At 41.6% G+C, this 22,847-nt stretch overlaps 1 protein-coding gene across 1 annotated transcript in view; it reads right to left on the minus strand.

Moving 5' to 3' along the window:
* Window positions 1–21,155, minus strand: part of TBC1D16 (TBC1 domain family member 16) — a 144,752-nt gene extending 123,597 nt beyond the window's left edge. The window contains 3 exon segments of the mRNA XM_053706430.1: window positions 20,943–20,999; window positions 21,002–21,053; window positions 21,056–21,155. Coding sequence (XP_053562405.1) covers window positions 20,943–20,999; window positions 21,002–21,053; window positions 21,056–21,127 — 181 coding nt within the window. The 5' untranslated portion in view covers window positions 21,128–21,155.
* Between the last annotated feature and the right edge of the window lie 1,692 nt (window positions 21,156–22,847).

Below are 22,847 nucleotides of genomic sequence, written 5' to 3' on the forward strand. Positions count from 1 at the left end.
TACACACACATACCCTGCCCAGAGAATGCACACATTATATACATGTACACACACATACCCTGCACAGAGAAAGCACACATTAGATACATGTACACACACATACCCTGCCCAGAGAAGATACACATTAGATACATGTACACACACATACCCTGCACAGAGAAGGTAAACATTATATACATGTACACACACATACCCTGCCCAGTGAATGCACGCATTATATACATGTACACACACACACATACCCTGCCCAGAGAAGATACACATTAGATACATGTACACACACACACATACCCTGCCCAGAGAAGATACACATTATATACATGTACACACACACATACCCTGCCCAGAGAATGCACACATTAGATACATGTACACACATATAGCCTGCCCAGAGAAGATACACATTAGATACATGTACACACACATACCCTGCCCAGAGAATGCACACATTAGATACATGTACACACACATACCCTGCCCAGAGAAGATACACATTAGATACATGTACACACACATACCCTGCCCAGAGAATGCACACATTAGATACTTGTACACACACACACAAACCCTGCCCAGAGAAAGCACACATTAGATACATGTACACACACACACGCATACCCTGCCCAGAGAATGCACACATTAGATACATGTACAAACACACACACATACCCTGCCCAGAGAATGCACACATTATATACATGTACACACACACACACCCTGCCCAGAGAAGATACACATTAGATACATGTACACACACACACATACCCTGCCCAGAGAATGCACACATTAGATACATGTACACACACATACCCTGCCCAGAGAAGATACACATTAGATACATGTACACACACACACATACCCTGCCCAGAGAATGCACACATTATATACATGTACACACACACACATACCCTGCCCAGAGAAGATACACATTAGATACATGTACACACACACACATACCCTGCCCAGAGAATGCACACATTATATACATGTACACACACATACCCTGCCCAGAGAATGCACACATTAGATACATGTACACACACATACCCTGCCCAGAGAATGCACACATTAGATACATGTACACACATATAGCCTGCCCAGAGAAGATACACATTAGATACATGTACACACACACACACACATACGCTGCAAAGAGAAGATACACATTATATACATGTACACACACACATACCCTGCCCAGAGAATGCACACATTAGATACATGTACACACACATACCCTGCCCAGAGAATGCACACATTATATACATGTAAACACACATACCCTGCCCAGAGAAGATACACATTAGATACATGTACACACACACACATACCCTGCCCAGAGAATGCACACATTAGATACATGTACACACACATACCCTGCCCAGAGAATGCACACATTAGATACATGTACACACACATACCCTGCCCAGAGAATGCACACATTAGATACATGTACACACACATACCCTGCCCAGAGAATGCACACATTATATACATGTACACACACACACATACCCAGCCCAGAGAATGCACACATTATATACATGTACACACAAATACCCTGCCCAGAGAAAGCACACATTAGATACATGTACACACACACACATACCCTGCCCAGTGAATGCACACATTAGATTCATGTACACACACATACCCTGCCCAGAGAATGCACACATTAGATACATGTACACACACATACCCTGCCCAGAGAATGAACACATTAGATACATGTACACACACATACCCTGCCCAGAGAATGCATACATTATATACATGTACACACACACACATACCCTGCCCAGAGAATGCACACATTAGATACATGTACACACACACACACACATACGCTGCAAAGAGAAGATACACATTATATACATGTACACACACAAATACCCTGCCCAGAGAAAGCACACATTAGATTCATGTACACACACATACCCTGCCCAGAGAATGCACACATTAGATACATGTACACACACACACACATACCCTGCCCAGAGAATGCACACATTAGATACATGTACACACATATAGCCTGCCCAGAGAAGATACACATTAGATACATGTACACACACACACATACCCTGCCCAGAGAATGCACACATTATATACATGTACACACACACATACCCTGCCCAGAGAATGCACACATTATATACATGTACACACACACATACCCTGCCCAGAGAATGCACACATTATATACATGTACACACACACACACACACACTGCCCAGTGAATGCACATATTAGATACATGAACACAAACACACACACCCTGCCCAGAGAAAGCACACATTAGATTCCTGTACACACACATACCCATCCCAGAGAATGCATACATTATATACATGTACACACACACACATACCCTGCCCAGAGAATGCACACATTAGATACATGTACACACATATACCCTGCCCAGAGAATGCACACATTAGATACATGTACACACACATACCCTGCCCAGAGAATGCACACATAATATACATGTACACACACATACCCTGCCCAGTGAATGCACAAATTAGATACATGTACACACACACACATACCCTGCCCAGAGAAGATACACATTATATACATGTACACACACACACACATACCCTGCCCAGAGAATGCACACATTATATACATGTACAAACACATACCCTGCCCAGAGAATGCACACATTATATACATGTACACACACACACATACCCTGCCCAGAGAATACACACATTAGATACATGTGCACACATACCCTGCCCAGAGAAGATACACATTAGATACATGTACACACATACACATACCCTGCCCAGAGAATGCACACATTAGATACATGTACACATACCCTGCCCAGAGAATGCACACATTAGATACATGTACACACATATAGCCTGCCCAGAGAAGATACACATTAGATACATGTACACACACATACCCTGCCCAGAGAATGCACACATTAGATACATGTACACACACACACACATACGCTGCAAAGAGAAGATACACATTATATACATGTACACACACACATACCCTGCCCAGAGAATGCACACATTAGATACATGTACACACACATACCCTGCCCAGAGAATGCACACATTATATACATGTACACACACACACATACCCTGCCCAGAGAATGCACACATTATATACATGTACACACACACACACACATACCCTGCCCAGAGAATGCACACATTATATACATGTACACACACACATACCCTGCCCAGAGAAGATACACATTATATACATGTACACACACATACCCTGCCCAGAGAATGCACACATTATATACATGTACACACACATAGCCTGCCCAGAGAATGCACACATTATATACATGCACACACACAAATACCCTGCCCAGAGAAAGCACACATTAGATACATGTACACACACATACCCTGCCCAGTGAATGCACATATTAGATACATAAACACAAACACACACACACCCTGCCCAGAGAAAGCACACATTAGATTCATGTACACACACATACCCTGCCCAGAGAATGCACACATTAGATACATGTACACACACACACATACCCTGCCCAGAGAAGATACACATTAGATACATTTACACACACATACCCTGCCCAGAGAATGCACACATTAGATACATTTACACACACATACCCTGCCCAGAGAATGCACACATTAGATACATGTACACACACATACCCTGCCCAGAGAATGCACACATAATATACATGTACACACACATACCCTGCCCAGTGAATGCACAAATTAGATACATGTACACACACACACATACCCTGCCCAGAGAAGATACACATTATATACATGTACACACACACACACATACCCTGCCCAGAGAATGCACACATTATATACATGTACAAACACATACCCTGCCCAGAGAATGCACACATTATATACATGTACACACACACACATACCCTGCCCAGAGAATACACACATTAGATACATTTACACACACATACCCTGCCCAGAGAATGCACACATTAGATACATGTACACACATATAGCCTGCCCAGAGAAGATACACATTAGATACATGTATACACACACACATACCCTGCCCAGAGAATGCACACATTAGATACATGTACACACATATAGCCTGCCCAGAGAAGATACACATTAGATACATGTATACACACACACATACCCTGCCCAGAGAATGCACACATTATATGCATGTACACACACACACACATACCCTGCCCAGAGAAAGCACACATTAGATTCATGTACACACACATGCCCATCCCAGAGAATGCATACATTATATACATGTACACACACACACATACCCTGCCCAGAGAATGCACACATTAGATACATGTACACACACATGCCCTGCCCAGAGAATGCACACATTATATACATGTACACACACACATACGCTGCAAAGAGAAGATACACATTATATACATGTACACACACACATACCCTGCCCAGAGAATGCACACATTAGATACATGTACACACACATACCCTGCCCAGAGAATGCACACATTAGATACATGTACACACACACACATACCCTGCCCAGAGAATGCACACATTATATACATGTACACACACACACATACCCTGCCCAGAGAATGCACACATTAGATACATGTACACACACACACATACCCTGTCCAGTGAATGCACATATTAGATACATGTACACACACATACCCTGCCCAGAGAATACACACATTAGATACATGTACACACATATAGCCTGCCCAGAGAAGATACACATTAGATACATGTACACACACACACATACCCTGCCCAGAGAATGCACACATTATATGCATGTACACACACACACATACCCTGCCCAGAGAAAGCACACATTAGATTCATGTACACACACATGCCCATCCCAGAGAATGCATACATTATATACATGTACACACACACACATACCCTGCCCAGAGAATGCACACATTAGATACATGTACACACACATACCCTGCCCAGAGAATGCACACATTATATACATGTACACACACATACCCTGCCCAGAGAATGCACACATTATATACATGTACACACACATACCCTGCCCAGAGAATGCACACATTAGATACATGTACACACACACCCTGCCCAGAGAATGCACACATTAGATACATGTCCACACACACACATACCCTGCCCAGAGAATGCACACATTATATACATGTACACACACATGCCCTGCCCAGAGAATGCACACATTAGATACATGTACACACACACACACATACGCTGCAAAGAGAAGATACACATTATATACATGTACACACACACACATACCCTGCCCAGAGAATGCACACATTAGATACATGTACACACACACACACACACATACCCTGCCCAGAGAATGCACACATTAGATACATGTACACACACACACATACCCTGCCCAGAGAATGCACACATTAGATACATGTACACACACACACATACCCTGCCCAGAGAATGCACACATTAGATACATGTACACACACACACATACCCTGCCCAGAGAATGCACACATTATATACATGTACACACACACACATACCCTGCCCAGAGAATGCACACATTATATACATGTACACACACACACACATACCCTGCCCAGTGAATGCACATATTAGATACATGTACACACACACACATAACCTGCCCAGAGAATGCACATATTAGATACATGTACACACACATACCCTGCCCAGAGAATGCACACATAATATACATGTACACACACATACCCTGCCCAGTGAATGCACACATTAGATACATGTACACACACACACATACCCTGCCCAGAGAAGATACACATTATATACATGTACACACACACACATACCCTGCCCAGTGAATGCACACATTATATACATTTACACACACACATACCCTGCCCAGAGAATGCACACATTATATACATTTACACACACACATACCCTGCCCAGTGAATGCACACATTATATACATGTACACACACACATACCCTGCCCAGAGAAGATACACATTATATACATGTACACACACACACACATACCCTGCCCAGAGAAGATACACATTATATACATGTACACACACACATACCCTGCCCAGAGAAGATACACATTATATACATGTACACACACACACACACATACCCTGCCCAGTGAATGCACACATTATATACATGTACACACACACACATACCCTGCCCAGAGAAGATACACATTATATACATGTACACACACATACCCTGCCCAGAGAAGATACACATTATATACATGTACACACACACATACCCTGCCCAGTGAATGCACACATTATATACATGTACACACACACATACCCTGCCCAGAGAATGCACACATTATATAAATGTACACACACACAAACCCTGTCCAATGAAGATACACATTATATACATGTACACACACACACATACCCTGCCCAGAGAATGCACACATTAGATACATGTACACACACACACACACATACGCTGCAAAGAGAAGATACACATTATATACATGTACACACACACACATACCCTGCCCAGAGAAGATACACATTATATACATGTACACACACACACACATACCCTGCCCAGTGAATGCACACATTATATACATGTACACACACACACATACCCTGCCCAGAGAATGCACACATTAGATACATGTACACACACACACACATACCCTGCCCAGAGAATGCACACATTATATACATGTACACACACACACACACTGCCCAGTGAATGCAGATATTAGATACATGTACACACACATACCCATCCCAGAGAATGCATACATTATACACATGTACACACACACACACATACCCTGCCCAGAGAATGCACACATTAGATACATGTACGCACACATACCCTGCCCAGAGAATGCACACATAATATACATGTACACACACATACCCTGCCCAGTGAATGCACACATTAGATACATGTACACACACACACACACACCCTGCCCAGAGAATGCACACATTATATACATGTACAAACACATACCCTGCCCAGAGAATGCACACATTATATACATGTACACACACACACACATACCCTGCCCAGAGAATACACACATTAGATACATGTACACACACACACATACCCTGCCCAGAGAAGATACACATTAGATACATGTACACACACACACACACACACATACCCTGCCCAGAGAATGCACACATTAGATACATGTACACACACACACATACCCTGCCCAGAGAATGCACACATTAGATACATGTACACACATATAGCCTGCCCAGAGAACATACACATTAGATACATGTACACACACACACACACATACCCTGCCCAGAGAATGCACACATTAGATACATGTACACACACACACATACGCTGCAAAGAGAAGATACACATTATATACATGTACACACACACATACCCTGCCCAGAGAATGCACACATTAGATACATGTACACACACACATACCCTGCCCAGAGAATGCACACATTATATACATGTACACACACACACACACATACCCTGCCCAGAGAATGCACACATTATATACATGTACACACACACACACATACCCTGCCCAGTGAATGCACATATTAGATACATGTACACACACATACCCTGCCCAGAGAATGCACGCATTATATACATGTACACACACATACCCTGCCCAGTGAATGCACACATTAGATACATGTACACACACACACATACCCTGCCCAGAGAAGATACACATTATATACATGTACACACACACACACACATACCCTGCCCAGTGAATGCACACATTATATACATGTACACACACACACATACCCTGCCCAGAGAAGATACACATCATATACATGTACACACACACATACCCTGCCCAGAGAAGATACACATTATATACATGTACACACACACATACCCTGCCCAGAGAAGATACACATTATATACATGTACATACACACATACCCTGCCCAGTGAATGCACACATTATATACATATACACACACACACATACCCTGCCAAGAGAATGCACACATTATATACATGTACACACACACATACCCTGTCCAGAGAAGATACACATTAGATACATGTACACACACATACCCTGCCCAGAGAATGAACACATTAGATACATGTACACACACACACACATACGCTGCAAAGAGAAGATACACATTATATACATGTACACACACACACATACCCTGCCCAGAGAAGATACACATTATATACATGTACACACACACACACATACCCTGCCCAGTGAATGCACAAATTATATACATGTACACACACACATACCCTGCCCAGTGAATGCACACATTAGATACACGTACACACATACAAATACCCTGCCCAGAGAAGATACACATTATATACATGTACACACACACATACCCTGCCCAGAGAATGCACACATTATATACATGTACACACACACAAATACACTGCCCAGAGAAGATACACATTATATACATGTACACACACACATACCCTGCCCAGAGAAGATACACATTATATACATGTACACACACACACACATACCCTGCCCAGAGAATGCACACATTATATACATGTACACACACACATACCCTGCCCAGAGAAGATACACATTAGATACATTTACACACACACATACCCTGCCCAGTGAATGCACACATTATATACATGTACACACACACATACCCTGCCCAGAGAAGATACACATTAGATACATTTACACACACATACCCTGCCCAGAGAATGCACACATTAGATACATGTACACACACACACACACATACCCTGCCCAGAGAAGATACACATTATATACATGTACACACACACACACACACATACCCTGCCCAGTGAATGCACACATTATATACATGTACACACACACATACCCTGCCCAGAGAATGCACACATTATATACATGTACACACACACATACCCTGTCCAGAGAAGATACACATTATATACATGTACACACACACATACCCTGCCCAGAGAAGATACACATTATATACATGTACACACACACATACTCTGCCCAGTGAATGCACACATTATATACATGTACACACACATACCCTGCCCAGAGAATGCACACATTAGATACATGTACACACACATATCCTGCCCAGAGAATGCACACATTAGATACATGTACACACACATACCCTGCCCAGAGAATGCACACATTATATACATGTACACACACATACCCAGCCCAGAGAATGCACACATTATATACATGTACACACACAAATACCCTGCCCAGAGAAGATACACATTATATTCATGTACACACACATACCCTGCCCAGAGAATGCACACATTATATACATGTACACACACATACCCTGCCCAGAGAATGCACACATTAGATACATGTACACACACACACATACCCTGCCCAGAGAATGCACACATTAGATACATGTACACACACACACATACCCTGCCCAGAGAATGCACACATTAGATACATGTACACACACACACACATACGCTGCAAAGAGAAGATACACATTATATACATGTACACACACACATACCCTGCCCAGAGAATGCACACATTAGATACATGTACACACACACACACATACCCTGCCCAGAGAATGCACACATTAGATACATGTACACACACACATACGCTGCAAAGAGAAAATACACATTATATACATGTACACACACACATACCCTGCCCAGAGAATGCACACATTAGATACATGTACACACACACACACATACCCTGCCCAGAGAATGCACACATTAGATACATGTACACACACACACACACACACGCTGCAAAGAGAAGATACACATTATATACATGTACACACACACATACCCTGCCCAGAGAATGCACACATTAGATACATGTACACACACACACAAATACCCTGCCAAGAGAATGCACACATTAGATACATGTACACACACACATACCCTGCCCAGAGAATGCACACATTATATACATGTACACACCACACATACCCTGCCCAGAGAATGCACACATTAGATACATGTACACACACACACATACGCTGCCCAGAGAATGGGCAGGGTATGTATGTTTGTGTACATGTATATAATGTGTGCATTCACTGGGCAGGGTATGTGTGTGTGTACATGTATATAATGTGTGCATTCACTGGGCAGGGTATTTATGTGTGTACATGTATATAATGTGTGCATTCACTGGGCAGGGTATTTGTGTGTGTACATGTATATAATGTGTGCATTCACTGGGCAGGGTATTTGTGTGTGTACATGTATATAAATGTGTATCTTCTCTGGGCAGGGTATGTGTGTGTACATGTATCTAATGTGTATCTTCTCTGGGCAGGGTATGTGTGTGTACATGTATCTAATGTGTGTATTCTCTGGGATGGGTATGTGTGTGTGTACATGTATATAATGTGTGCATTCTCTGGGCAGGGTATGTGTGTGTACATGTATCTAATGTGTGCATTCTCTGGGATGGGTATGTGTGTGTACATGTATATAATGTGTGCATTCTCTGGGCAGGGTATGTGTGTGTACATGTATCTAATGTGTGCATTCTCTGGGATGGGTATGTGTGTGTACATGTATATAATGTGTGCATTCTCTGGGCAGGGTATGTGTGTGTACATGTATATAATGTGTGCATTCTCTGGGCAGGCACGTAGAGAAGCACTGATTGGCTAACATCTCTCACGCCTTCATACCTAGACTTCCTTATTGCATCATCAACATTATATGACCACATGTTAAAAAAATAAATTAAAAACTAAATCATTCCAGCCATGGGATTTATATAAAAGGACCTTTAATCATCCATCAGGGGCTCTAAAAAAAATTATAGACGTTTCAATCCACTATCTGGACATTAATCATGTCTAAAGGTATTACACTTGAGTCATGTTTAAAGTAATAGTAAACTCTCCCCTTTAGATAAACAGAGCCGGAATGTTAGTGATATTTTAGATGAAGTTTAATTCATCTGTTGTAATGAAGATGCGCTTACTTTTTAATGTAGTGCTGAAATTCAAATTCCCTGCCCTCCAACCGCCCACTTTGAAAACAAAATCTTTTTTTGAGAGTTAACGGTATGAACTGTTCTCCAATTAGTGCTCTGGGTACAACAAAAGGTACCATATGGCTAAAGCGCTAATTGGTGAACAGTTCAAACCATTAGTTCACAAAAAATATGACTTTTGGAATAGACGGCAAGAGTGCAGGTATCTGAATTTTATATCTACATTAAAAAGTAAGTTATATGGCATCTTAATGACAACTTATGAAATAAACTCCATCTAAAATATGACTAACATTCTGGATCAGTTTATCAAAGGGGAGAATTTACTATCACTTTAAATATGGTATCGTAGTGTTGCCATCTAGTGGGCATAACTTAACATTACCATCTTAAACATTTTTTTTACATACAGTACTGACACAGAATATCACAAAAAGTTATACAGTACATATTATAATTACATAAGCAAAAAACAGAATTTATGCTTACCTGATAAATTACTTTCTCTTGTGGTGTATCCAGTCCACGGATTCATCCTTACTTGTGGGATATTCTCATTCCCTACAGGAAGTGGCAAAGAGAGCACACAGCAAAGCTGTCCATATAGCTCCCCCTCTGGCTCTGCCCCCCCAGTCATTCGACCGACAGTTAGGAGAAAAAGGAGAAACCATAGGGTGCAGTGGTGACTGTAGTTTTAAACAAGAAATTTTAACCTGACTTAATTGCCAGGGCGGGCCGTGGACTGGATACACCGCAAGAGAAAGTAATTTATCAGGTAAGCATAATTTCTGTTTTATCTTGCAAGGTGTATCCAGTCCACGGATTCATCCTTACTTGTGGGATACCAATACCAAAGCTTTAGGACACGGATGAAGGGAGGGAACAAGACAGGTAACCTAAACGGAAGGCACCACTGCTTGCAAAACCTTTCTAACAAAAATAGCCTCCGAAGAAGCAAAAGTATCGAATTTGGCAAAAGTATGCAGTGAAGACCAAGTCGCTGCCTTACAAATCTGTTCAACAGAAGCCTCATTCTTGAAAGCCCAAGTGGAAGCCACAGCTCTGGTGGAATGAGCTGTAATTCGTTCAGGAGGCTGCTGCCCAGCAGTCTCATAAGCCAATCGGATTATGCTTTTCAACCAGAAGGAAAGAGAGGTAGCAGTCGCTTTCTGACTTCTCCTCTTAACAGAATAGACAACAAACAAAGATGATGTTTGTCTGAAATCCTTAGTTGCTTGTAAACAGAATCTCAAAGCATGAACCACATCAAGATTGTGTAAAAGCCGTTCCTTCTTAGAAGCTGGATTAGGACACAGGGAAGGAACAATGATTTCCTGGTTAATGTTCTTATTAGAAACAACTTTAGGAAGAAAACCAGGTTTGGTACGCAAAACTACCTTATCTGCATGGAACACCAGATAAGGTGAATTACACTGCAAAGCAGACAATTCTGAAACTCTTCGAGCAGAAGATATAGCTACCAAAATCAAAACTTTCCAAGATAATAACTTAATATCTATGGAATGTAAAGGTTCAAACGGAACCCCTTGAAGAACTGAAAGAACTAAATTTAGACTCCATGGAGGAGCCACAGGTCTATAGACAGGCTTGATTCTGACTAAAGCCTGTGCAAATGCTTGAACATCTGGTACTTCTGCCAGACACTTGTGTAAAAGGATAGACAGAGCGGATATCTGTCCCTTTAAGGAACTAGCCGACAAACCTTTCTCCAATCCTTCTTGGAGAAAAGACAATATCCTTGGAATCCTAATCTTACTGCACGAGTAACCCTTGGATTCACACTAACAAAGATATTTCCGCCATATCTTATGGTAAATTTTCCTGGTGACAGGCTTTCTAGCTTGTATCAGAGTATCTATGACTGATTCAGAGAACCCACGCTTGGATAGAATTAAGCATTCAATCTCCAAGCAGTCAGCTGCAGAGAAACTAGATTTGGATGCTTGAATGGACCCTGTATTAGAAGATCCTGCCTCATTGGCAGTGCCCATGGTGGGACAGATGACATGTCCACTAGGTCTGCATACCAAGTCCTGCGTGGCCACGCAGGCGCTATCAGAATTACCGAGGCCTTCTCCTGTTTGATTCTGGCTACCAGCCGAGGGAGAAGGGGAAACGGTGGAAAGACATAAGCCAGATTGAAGGACCAAGGCGCTACTAGAGCATCTATCAATGCCCCCTTGGGGTCCCTGGACCTGGATCCGTAAAGAGGAAGTTTGGTGTTCTGACGGGACGCCATCAGATCCAACTCTGGAATACCCCATAGCTGGGTCAGCTGAGCAAAAACCTCCGGGTGGAGTTCCCACTCCCCCGGGTGAAAAGTCTGACGACTTAGGAAATCCACTTCCCAGTTGTCTACTCCTGGGATGTGAAGTGCAGATAGATGGCAAGAGTGATCCTCCGCCCACCTGATTATCTTGGTTACTTCCTTCATCGCTAAGGAACTCTTTGTTCCTCCCTGATGATTGATGTATGCTACAGTCGTGATGTTGTCCGACTGAAATCTGATATATTTGGCCGCCGCTAGCTGAGGCCATGCCTGGAGCGTGTTGAATATCGCTCTCAGTTCCAAAATGTTTATCGGGAGAAGAGACTCTTCCCGAGACCATAGGCCCTGAGCTTTCAGGGAGCCCCAGACCGCGCCCCAGCCTAACAGACTGGCGTCGGTCGTTACAATGATCCACTCCGGTCTGCGGAAGCACATTCCCTGAGACAGGTGATCCTGAGACAACCACCAGAGAAGAGAATCTCTGGTTTTCTGGTCCAGTTGGATTTGAGGAGACAAATCTGCATAATCCCCATTCCACTGTTTGAGCATGCACAATTGCAGTGGCCTGAGATGAATTTGAGCAAAAGGGACTACGTCCATTGCTGCTACCATTAATCCGATTACCTCCATGCACTGAGCTACAGATGGCCGAGGAATGGAATGAAGAGCTCGGCAGGTACTTAAAAGCTTTAACCTTCTGACCTCCGTCAGAAATATTTTCATTTCTACCGAGTCTATTAATGTTCCCAGGAAGGGAACCCTTGTGAGCGGGGACAGAGAACTTTTTTCAGTGTTCACCTTCCACCCGTGAGACCTTAGAAAGGCCATAACAATATCCGTATGAGCCTTGGCTCTGGGAAAAGACGACGCCTGTATCAAGATGTCGTCCAGATAAGGTGCTACTGCAATGCCCCGCGGTCTTAGTACCGCTAGAAGGGACCCTAGCACTTTTGTGAAAATTCTGGGAGCGGTGGCCAACCCGAAGGGAAGGGCCACGAACTGGTAATGCTTGTCCAGAAAAGCGAACCTTAGGAACTGATAGTGATCTTTGTGGATAGGAATATGAAGGTACGCATCCTTTAGATCCACGGTAGTCATATATTGACCTTCCTGGATCATCGGTAAAATTGTCCGAATGGTCTCCATTTTGAATGATGGAACTCTGAGGAATTTGTTTAGAATTTTTAGATCCAGGATTGGCCTGAAAGTTCCTTCCTTTTTAGGAACCACAAACAGGTTTGAGTAAAAACCCAGTCCTTGTTCTGTAATTGGAACTGGACATATCACTCCATCTTGAGTAGATCTTCTACACAGCGTAAGAACGCCTCTTTTTTTGTCTGGTCTGTAGACAGACGAGAAATGTGGAACCTTCCCCTTGGAGGGGAGTCCTTGAATTCTAGAAGATATCCCTGAGCAACGATCTCTAGTGCCCAGGGATCGGGAACATCTCTTGCCCAAGCCTGAGCAAAGAGAGAGAGTCTGCCCCCTACCAGATCCGGTCCCGGATCGGGGGATACCCCTTCATGCTGTCTTAGTAGCAGCCGCAGGCTTTTTGGCCTGTTTACCCTTGTTCCAGCCCTGCAAAGGTTTCCAGGTTGCCTTGGGCTGTGAAACATTACCCTCTTGCTTAGCGGTTGCAGAGGTTGAAGCAGGACCGCTCCTGAAGTTGCGAAAGGAACGAAAATTAGCCTTGTTTTTAGCCTTAAAGGCCTATCTTGCGGGAGGGCATGGCCCTTTCCCCCAGTGATATCCGAAATAATCTCTTTCAACTCAGGCCCGAAAAGGGTCTTTCCCTTGAAAGGAATATTCAGTAATTTTGTTTTGGACGACACATCGGCCGACCATGATTTGAGCCAAAGCGCTCTGCATGCCATGATGGCAAAACTAGAATTTTTCGCCGCTAACTTAGCTAATTGCAAAGCGGCATCTGTGATAAAAGAATTAGCCAGCTTTAAAGCATTAATTCTATCCATGACTTCGTCATATGAAGTCTCCCTCTGGAGCGACTCCTCCAGCGCCTCAAACCAAAAAGCCGCTGCAGTAGTTACAGGAATAATGCAGGCAATAGGTTGGAGAAGGAAACCCTGTTGAACAAATATTTTCTTTAGTAAACCTTCTAATTTTTTATCCATAGGATCTTTGAAAGCACAACTGTCTTCAATTGGTATGGTTGTGCGTTTGGCTAGTTGAAACTGCCCCCTCTACCTTAGGGACCGTCTGCCACGCGTCCCGCCTGGGATCAGTTATGGGGAACATTTTCTTAAAGATAGGGGGGGGGGGAACAAAAGGTACACCTGGTCTTTCCCACTCCCTAGCAACAATATCCGCCACCCTCTTAGGGATCGGGAACGCATCAGTGTATACAGGGACTTCTAGATATTTGTCCATTTTACACAATTTCTCTGGGACCACCATAGGGTCACAATCATCCAGAGTTGATAAGACCTCCCTAAGCAGTACGCGGAGGTGTTCCAATTTAAATTTAAAAGCTAGTGAATCTGATTCTGCCCGCTGAGAAACTTTTCCTGAGTCAGAAATTTCTCCCTCAGACATTACATCCCTCGCCCCTACTTCAGAGTGTTGTGAGGGTACATCAGATAAACCTCCCAAAGCTTCCGACTGCTCCTCATCTGTTCTTAAAACAGAGCTATTGCGCTTTTTAGCGAAAACTGGCAGTTTGGATAGGAAGGCCGCAAGGGAATTATCCATGACTGCCGCCAGTTGTTGCAATGTAATAGGTGCCAATGCACTAGAGGTACTAGGTATCGCTTGAGCGGGCGTAACTGGTGATGACACATGGGGAGAGGAAGGCGGACTATCCTCATTACCTTCAGTCAAAGAATCATCTAGGGCTATATTTTTAAGTGACACAATATGATCTTTAACCTCTTAAGGACATATGACGGAATTTTTCCGTCATAAAACAATTGAGCAAACTGAAAGCTGTGTCCTTAAAGGGTTTAAAGTGTAATAGACACATTAGTGCACTTGGGACACATTTTGAGTGGGGGTTCCACCATGGCTTCTGAACACATAGAGCAAGGCTTTTCCTTAGTGTCAGACATGTTTAACAGATTAGTATTATACACAAGCAGGCTTGGAAAAACACTTTATCAAGTAAAAAATACAATTTGCAATAAATGGTACTGTGCTTTAAGAAATAAAAGCGCACCCAATTTTACAAAATGGTGAAAAATGAACCAAATCTCTTGAAATTTTTACAGTATGTGCCTAATGCTTCGATATGATTGCACAGCAAGTTTCAGCCTGATTAACCCTTTAATGCCCAAACCGGAGCCGCCTAAAGCAAACAACCGGTTAATAAACTACAGCACCTTGACACAGCAGCCTGCTGTGGCCCCTACCTTCCCTTAAGGATTGGATTTGCGAAAATCAAGCCTCCTGAAGTCCTCAAGCAGTCTCTGGACCCATGTGAAGCAGCATGTAAGTAAATCTGTCAGAATAAACTGCGCAACTGAGGCACGAAATTAGGCCCCTCCCACTCCACTCCGGAGCTGTGGGGCCTTCATAACCCAATTTAGGTGACTAAACATAATGCCATGTGGAATAAAACCCCAAATAAACACACCAAAGTGCTTAAAAAGTGTCAATAAAGAGTATTTTGCTAAATAAAATAATCGATTGCCCTGCAAAAGTGATAACCAGTCTATTGAGCCCTCTTAAATAAGCCTCTAGTTCTATACTAAGTCTCAGAACATGGCTTACCCTTCCCACATGGGGAATCTTGTCAGTCTTCTAGCATTATCTTGTCTTGACTAGAAAAAAGATGACTGAAACATACCTCAAAGCAGTTAAGCCTGCAAACTGTTCCCCCAACTGAAGTTTTCTGGTACTCCTCAGTCCTGTGTGGGAACAGCAATGGATTTTAGTTACAACATGCTAAAATCATTTTCCTCTCAGCAGAATTCTTCATCATATTTCTGCCAGAGAGTAAATAGTACAAACCGGCACTATTTAAAAATAACAAACTTTTGATTGAAGATATAAAAACTACAAATCTAACACCACATTCACTTTACCCTCCCGTGGAGATGCTACTTGTTAGAGCGGCAAAGAGAATGACTGGGGGGCGGAGCCAGAGGGGGAGCAATATGGACAGCTTTGCTGTGTGCTCTCTTTGCCACTTCCTGTAGGGAATGAGAATATCCCACAAGTAAGGATGAATCCGTGGACTGGATACACCTTGCAAGAGAAATATGTTGGTCATTTCAAAATGTTGTTAATTGTTATCTTTTTACATTATCATTTTCCAAAAAATAAAGACCACTCAAAATCCCTATTTAACCCCTTCTCTTTATAAGGAGTGGCTCCCTATCACTACCCGTCCTGGGCATATCAACATAATCTTTTGCTTGGAATCTAAGCTGACTGACACTGTGCCAAAATTTCATAAAGTGGTAAGAAACAGTGCTTCCGTGTCCCTTAACACATATTTGACTTGTATTCAACAATTCTGTCCTTCAATATCCTAGTTGGAACACGGACACTTACTCATATATACAACTCACTTGAATAACATGTCAAAAAATGATTAATGCGGAATTTATGCCCTGTATAAGAAGTGGTTGAAATAAGATCCCCTAATCATTGCAATTGGAACAGGCAAGACAAGAAAAACTACCAGTAATGGTTGTGCCAATCACAGTTTGTCTCATAACTAAACTTGAGCCTATATCAACTTGCACAAGCAGATCCTTTAAAAAGGAACAGTCTACACCAAAATTGTTATTGATTAAAAAGATAGATAACACTTTTACTTCCCATCCCCTACCTTTGCACAACCAACATTGTTATATTAATACACATTATAACATTTAAACCTCTAAATTTTTGCCTGTTTGTAAGCCACTACAGACAGCCTCTTATCATATGTTTTTTTATTTGCTTTTCACAACAAGAAACTACAAATCCATGTGTGTCACATAGATAACATTGTGCACTCTCATGTGGAGTTGTGCAGGACACAGCACTAAGTGGATAAAATGCAAGTCAATAGATAATAAATAAAAAGTAATGGATTAGGGGGCTGTCAAAAGAGACTTAGATACATGGTAATCACAGAGGTAAAAAATATATTAATATAACCGTGTTGGTTATGCAAAACTGAGGAATGGGTAATAAATGGATTATCTATCTTTTTAAACAATACAAATTTTGGAGTTGACTGTCTCTTTAAATTTGGACCCAACTGATGAGATGCTTTAAAATTAGGATTACAAGTATTAATACGTCAGGGTTTTTTTATGATCTGTGCAACACCCCTTCTTGTCTGGCTGTATTGTGCTATACATTTAGGTCTATCCAATACACCTTTTTACTTAGATTTAATTCTACCAGACATATCATTACTCTCTAATGTGGCCCAATTCACTAGGGATGCACCGAAGTTTCGGCCGAAAATGGCATTTTTGCCTATTTCGGTTTTCGATTTTTTGCCTGTTATTTTCGGTAAAATTATTGTGTAGCATGTTTAAAATTTGATGCTAGCCTAGAGCTGTTGTTTGAGTTTATTACTTGACTTACTGTTCTGCATATAATGAGTTTTCTAGGACTATACTTTATTTGGATAATTAGTAAAAAAAAAAAACCCTGTTACATAGAACTAAATGAAGAATAATACAGTATATTGATATTTATAATTGTTTTAAACAGGGATGCACCAAAATTTTGGTCGCAGAAACATTTTGGCCGAAAATTGCATTTTTGCCTTTTTATTTATTTTTTTTCTTGGTAAAATTATTGTGTAGCATATTATTGTTTTAAGATATTTTTGTCCAATTTCAGTGTGTTACTTTCAATAAAAGTATGTTTTTTTTTTATTGGCTCTAATTATGCAACAAAAAAAAACACAAAAAAATAATTTGAAAATATTTGAAAAAATGCATTTTCGGTAACCATTTCGGTTTTCGGCCAAGTGCATCCCGGATTTTCGGATTCGGTTTCGGTCCAGAATTTCCATTTCGTTGCATCACTATTAATTCACCCTGTAAAAAAGCCAACAGGCTATTTGATTGCATTGGTGGATTTGGCATTCTTTGCCGGTGCCTGGAGAAGAGAAGTGAGATTGGTGCTGTTTTCTATTTTTGCTTATTTTTTTGTGTTAGAAAAGTGCAGTATCATTGTGGGATACCCCTGGGAGTTCCTGCACTGATTAGGCATGAAGTTATTATGGGAGATAAGCTGTTTGTACCGTATTAAAAGTAATAGTTCGACAGAGCAGTGTAGTATAGACGAGTCTGACCACTTATGTATAACGGACTTGCTAACTGTCACCATTCTACACTGACCTCAAATATAGCAGCCTGAAATTCCATAACAGAAGTAAAGAGAGGCATTGCTTAATATTGCTTGCGCTATCTGAATCGTGAAAGCTTCATTTGTACTTTACAGTCCCTTTAATTAAAATCAATATGACGTTTTATTGCTGCTTTAAACATTTTAAGGGAGTGGAACCAGCACCATTTCTATAGCAGAAACAAGAAGAACAGATAAAAGTGGCATATTGCAATGATGTCCTTAATTACATAAATGTTTTATGGGGCATTATATTTTGAGCTTTAATGGACATGATAAACTGAGACTTCCATGGTTCAGATAGAGCGGCAAATGTAAGATACTTTTCAATTTACTTCTGTTTCTAAATTTACTCATTCTCATACTGTCCTTTTAAAAAAGTATACCTAGGTATGCCTAAAGAGCACCAATGTACTACTGTGACCTATCTGGTGATTGGTGGGGTGCACATGTATGCCCTCTTGTCGTGGATCCCCTGATGCATTTGTTTAAAGCCTTTGCAGTGATTAAACCCATAGTTATATGCCAGCAACAACGCACGCAACACGTTAGAGCATTTTTGGCCCTTTAAATTTCCATTAAAGGAACACTAAAGTAAAAATGTAACTTTCATGATTCAGACAGAGCATGCAATTTTAAGAAACTTTCTAATATACTCCTATTATCAATTTTTCTTCGTTCCTTGCCATCTTTATTTAAAAAGCAGGAATGTGATGCATAGGAGCCAGCCTATTTTTGGTTGAGAACCTGGGTTATGCCTTGCTTATTGGTAGATAAATGTCAGCCACCTATAAGCACAGCACTATCCATGGTGCTGAACCTAAAATGGGTTGGCTGCTAAGATTTACATTCTGCTTTTAAATAAAGATAGCAAGAGAACAAAGAAAAATTGATAATTGGAGTAAAATTAGAAAGTTGCTTAAAATGTCATGCTTTATCTGAATCATAAAAAAATGTGGGTTTTTGTATCCCTTTAAGAGCCAGTTCATTTTTGGTTTAGAACCTGGGCTGCACTTGCTTATTGGTGGCTAAATGTAGCCACCAATCAGAAAGCGCTTGCCAGGGTGCTAAACCAAAAATGGGCCGGCTCCTATGCTTACATTCCTACTTTTTCAAATAAAGATACCAAGAGAAGGAAGAAAAATTTACAATAGGAGTAAATTAGAATGTTGCTTGAAATGGCATGCTCTATCAATCATTAAAAAATCATTTTAAAAGGCTTTCCTTATCTAGGCACCAGGTGGGTCAGCAACAAAAAATTAACCTACTGAACAGCTAAAGAAAAAAAAATATTTACTAACATCTGGAATGTTAGGAATAATTGAGGACTGGAGTTGGGAAGTACTGGACTAGAGAACCGTTTCCTTGCAATCTGGACTTACCAGGGTGATGAGATCCCACATCCTGCAGCAGCTCAGGAGGGTGCCACACACACATGTGTTCTTGGAAAATATGATCTCTCCATCAAGCACACTGGTTGTTCCTTTGTCCAGAACCTCAATGTCAGGAGGTCGGAGGCTTTGGAGGACGCACGTCGAAGGAGACGGCCCAAAGACATGGCACCCATGTTCAAAACCTGCTCAGCTCCTCACCACCTACACAGGAAGGATGAGACACAGATTCACACACATGTCACAACGGCCATTTACTGTGAAGCCGAATGCATTTTCATTAACCTGCAACACAAAATATCTTTGCAGTGATTGGTTTTGGATTGCACTGCGCATTCGCCTACTGTTTCATATTTACAGTTAGTAAGAATGCCTAGGCCTCTGCTATTGATACTAATGTAAGATACATATGGCCACAGAAACTGTCTGATCTACAGACCAAAGTGTTGCTGTATTAGATCCAGGTAAAATCTTTTTATGCATTTTGTCATTTACATGTATACAAACGGAATCTACCACAGGTGTGAAAGAAGTTATTGAATTAAATGAAAATGGGTGATCTGTTACCATTAAATCTTTTTCTTCATGTTCTACGTGACCGAGTGCCAGCATATGAAGCAGGACATTCTAAAGATTGTGCACAATTTACCCATCAACTGAGAGACCGACAGAGAGGTCAAATCCTTTCCTCCTGACCTCCACGTTCCTCTCCCTTCTGTTTTTTTTTTTTAAATATCTTTATTTTTCAAGTGCAACAGACAGATAGAAGTAATTACATTCGGTAGTATTTTCGTGGTATATGATTACATGGCAAATGATAACATCAATTATAAAACAGTTGTCATGTCAATACTGTAGCCTGGGTATTGAAAAGTGATAAAAGGAAAGAGCAAAAGAAAAAACAAAAAAAAAAACAGAATTTATGTTTACCTGATAAATTACTTTCTCCAACGGTGTGTCCGGTCCACGGCGTCATCCTTACTTGTGGGATATTCTCCTCCCCAACAGGAAATGGCAAAGAGCCCAGCAAAGCTGGTCACATGATCCCTCCTAGGCTCCGCCTACCCCAGTCATCACGACGACGTTAAGGAGGAATATTTGCATAGGAGAACCTATGTTCCCGTGGTGACTGGTAGTTAAAGAAAATAAATTATCAGACCTGATTAAAAAAACCAGGGGGGCCGTGGACCGGACACCACCGTTGGAGAAGGTATTCTATCAGGTAAAACATAAATTCTGTTTTCTCCAACATAGGTGTGTCCGGTCCACGGCGTCATCCTTACTTGTGGGAACCAATACCAAAGCTTTAGGACACGGCCTGAAGGGAGGAGCAAATCAGGTCACCTAAATGGAAGGCACCACGGCTTGCAAAAACCTTTCTCCCAAAAATAGCCTCAGCAGAAGCAAAAGTACTCAAATTGTAAAATTAGAAAAGTGTGCAGTGAAGACCAAGTCGCTTGCCTTACATATCTGATCCAACAGAAGCCTCGTTCTTGAAGGCCCATGTGGAAGCCACAGCCCTAGTGGAGTGAGCTGTGATTCTTTCAGGAGGCTGCCGTCCGGCAGTCTCATAAGCCAATCGGATAATGCTATTAATCCAGAAGGAGAGAGAGGTAGAAGTTGCTTTTTGACCTCTCCGTTTACCAGAATAAACAACAAACAAAGACAAAGTTTGTCTGAAATCCTTAGTAGTAGCTGCTAAGTAAAATTTGAGAGCACGAACTACATCCAAGTTGTGCAAACAAACGTTCCCTTCTTTGAAACCTGGATTAGGACACAAAGAAGGCACAACCTATCTCCTGGTTAATGTTTTTGTTAGAAACAACTTTTGGAAGAAAACCAGGTTTAGTACGCAAACCCCCCACCCCCCCCCCCCTCCACCTTATCTGCATGGAA

Source organism: Bombina bombina, chromosome 1 (assembly GCF_027579735.1).
Source record: "Bombina bombina isolate aBomBom1 chromosome 1, aBomBom1.pri, whole genome shotgun sequence".
NCBI classification, from domain to species: Eukaryota; Metazoa; Chordata; class Amphibia; order Anura; family Bombinatoridae; genus Bombina; species Bombina bombina.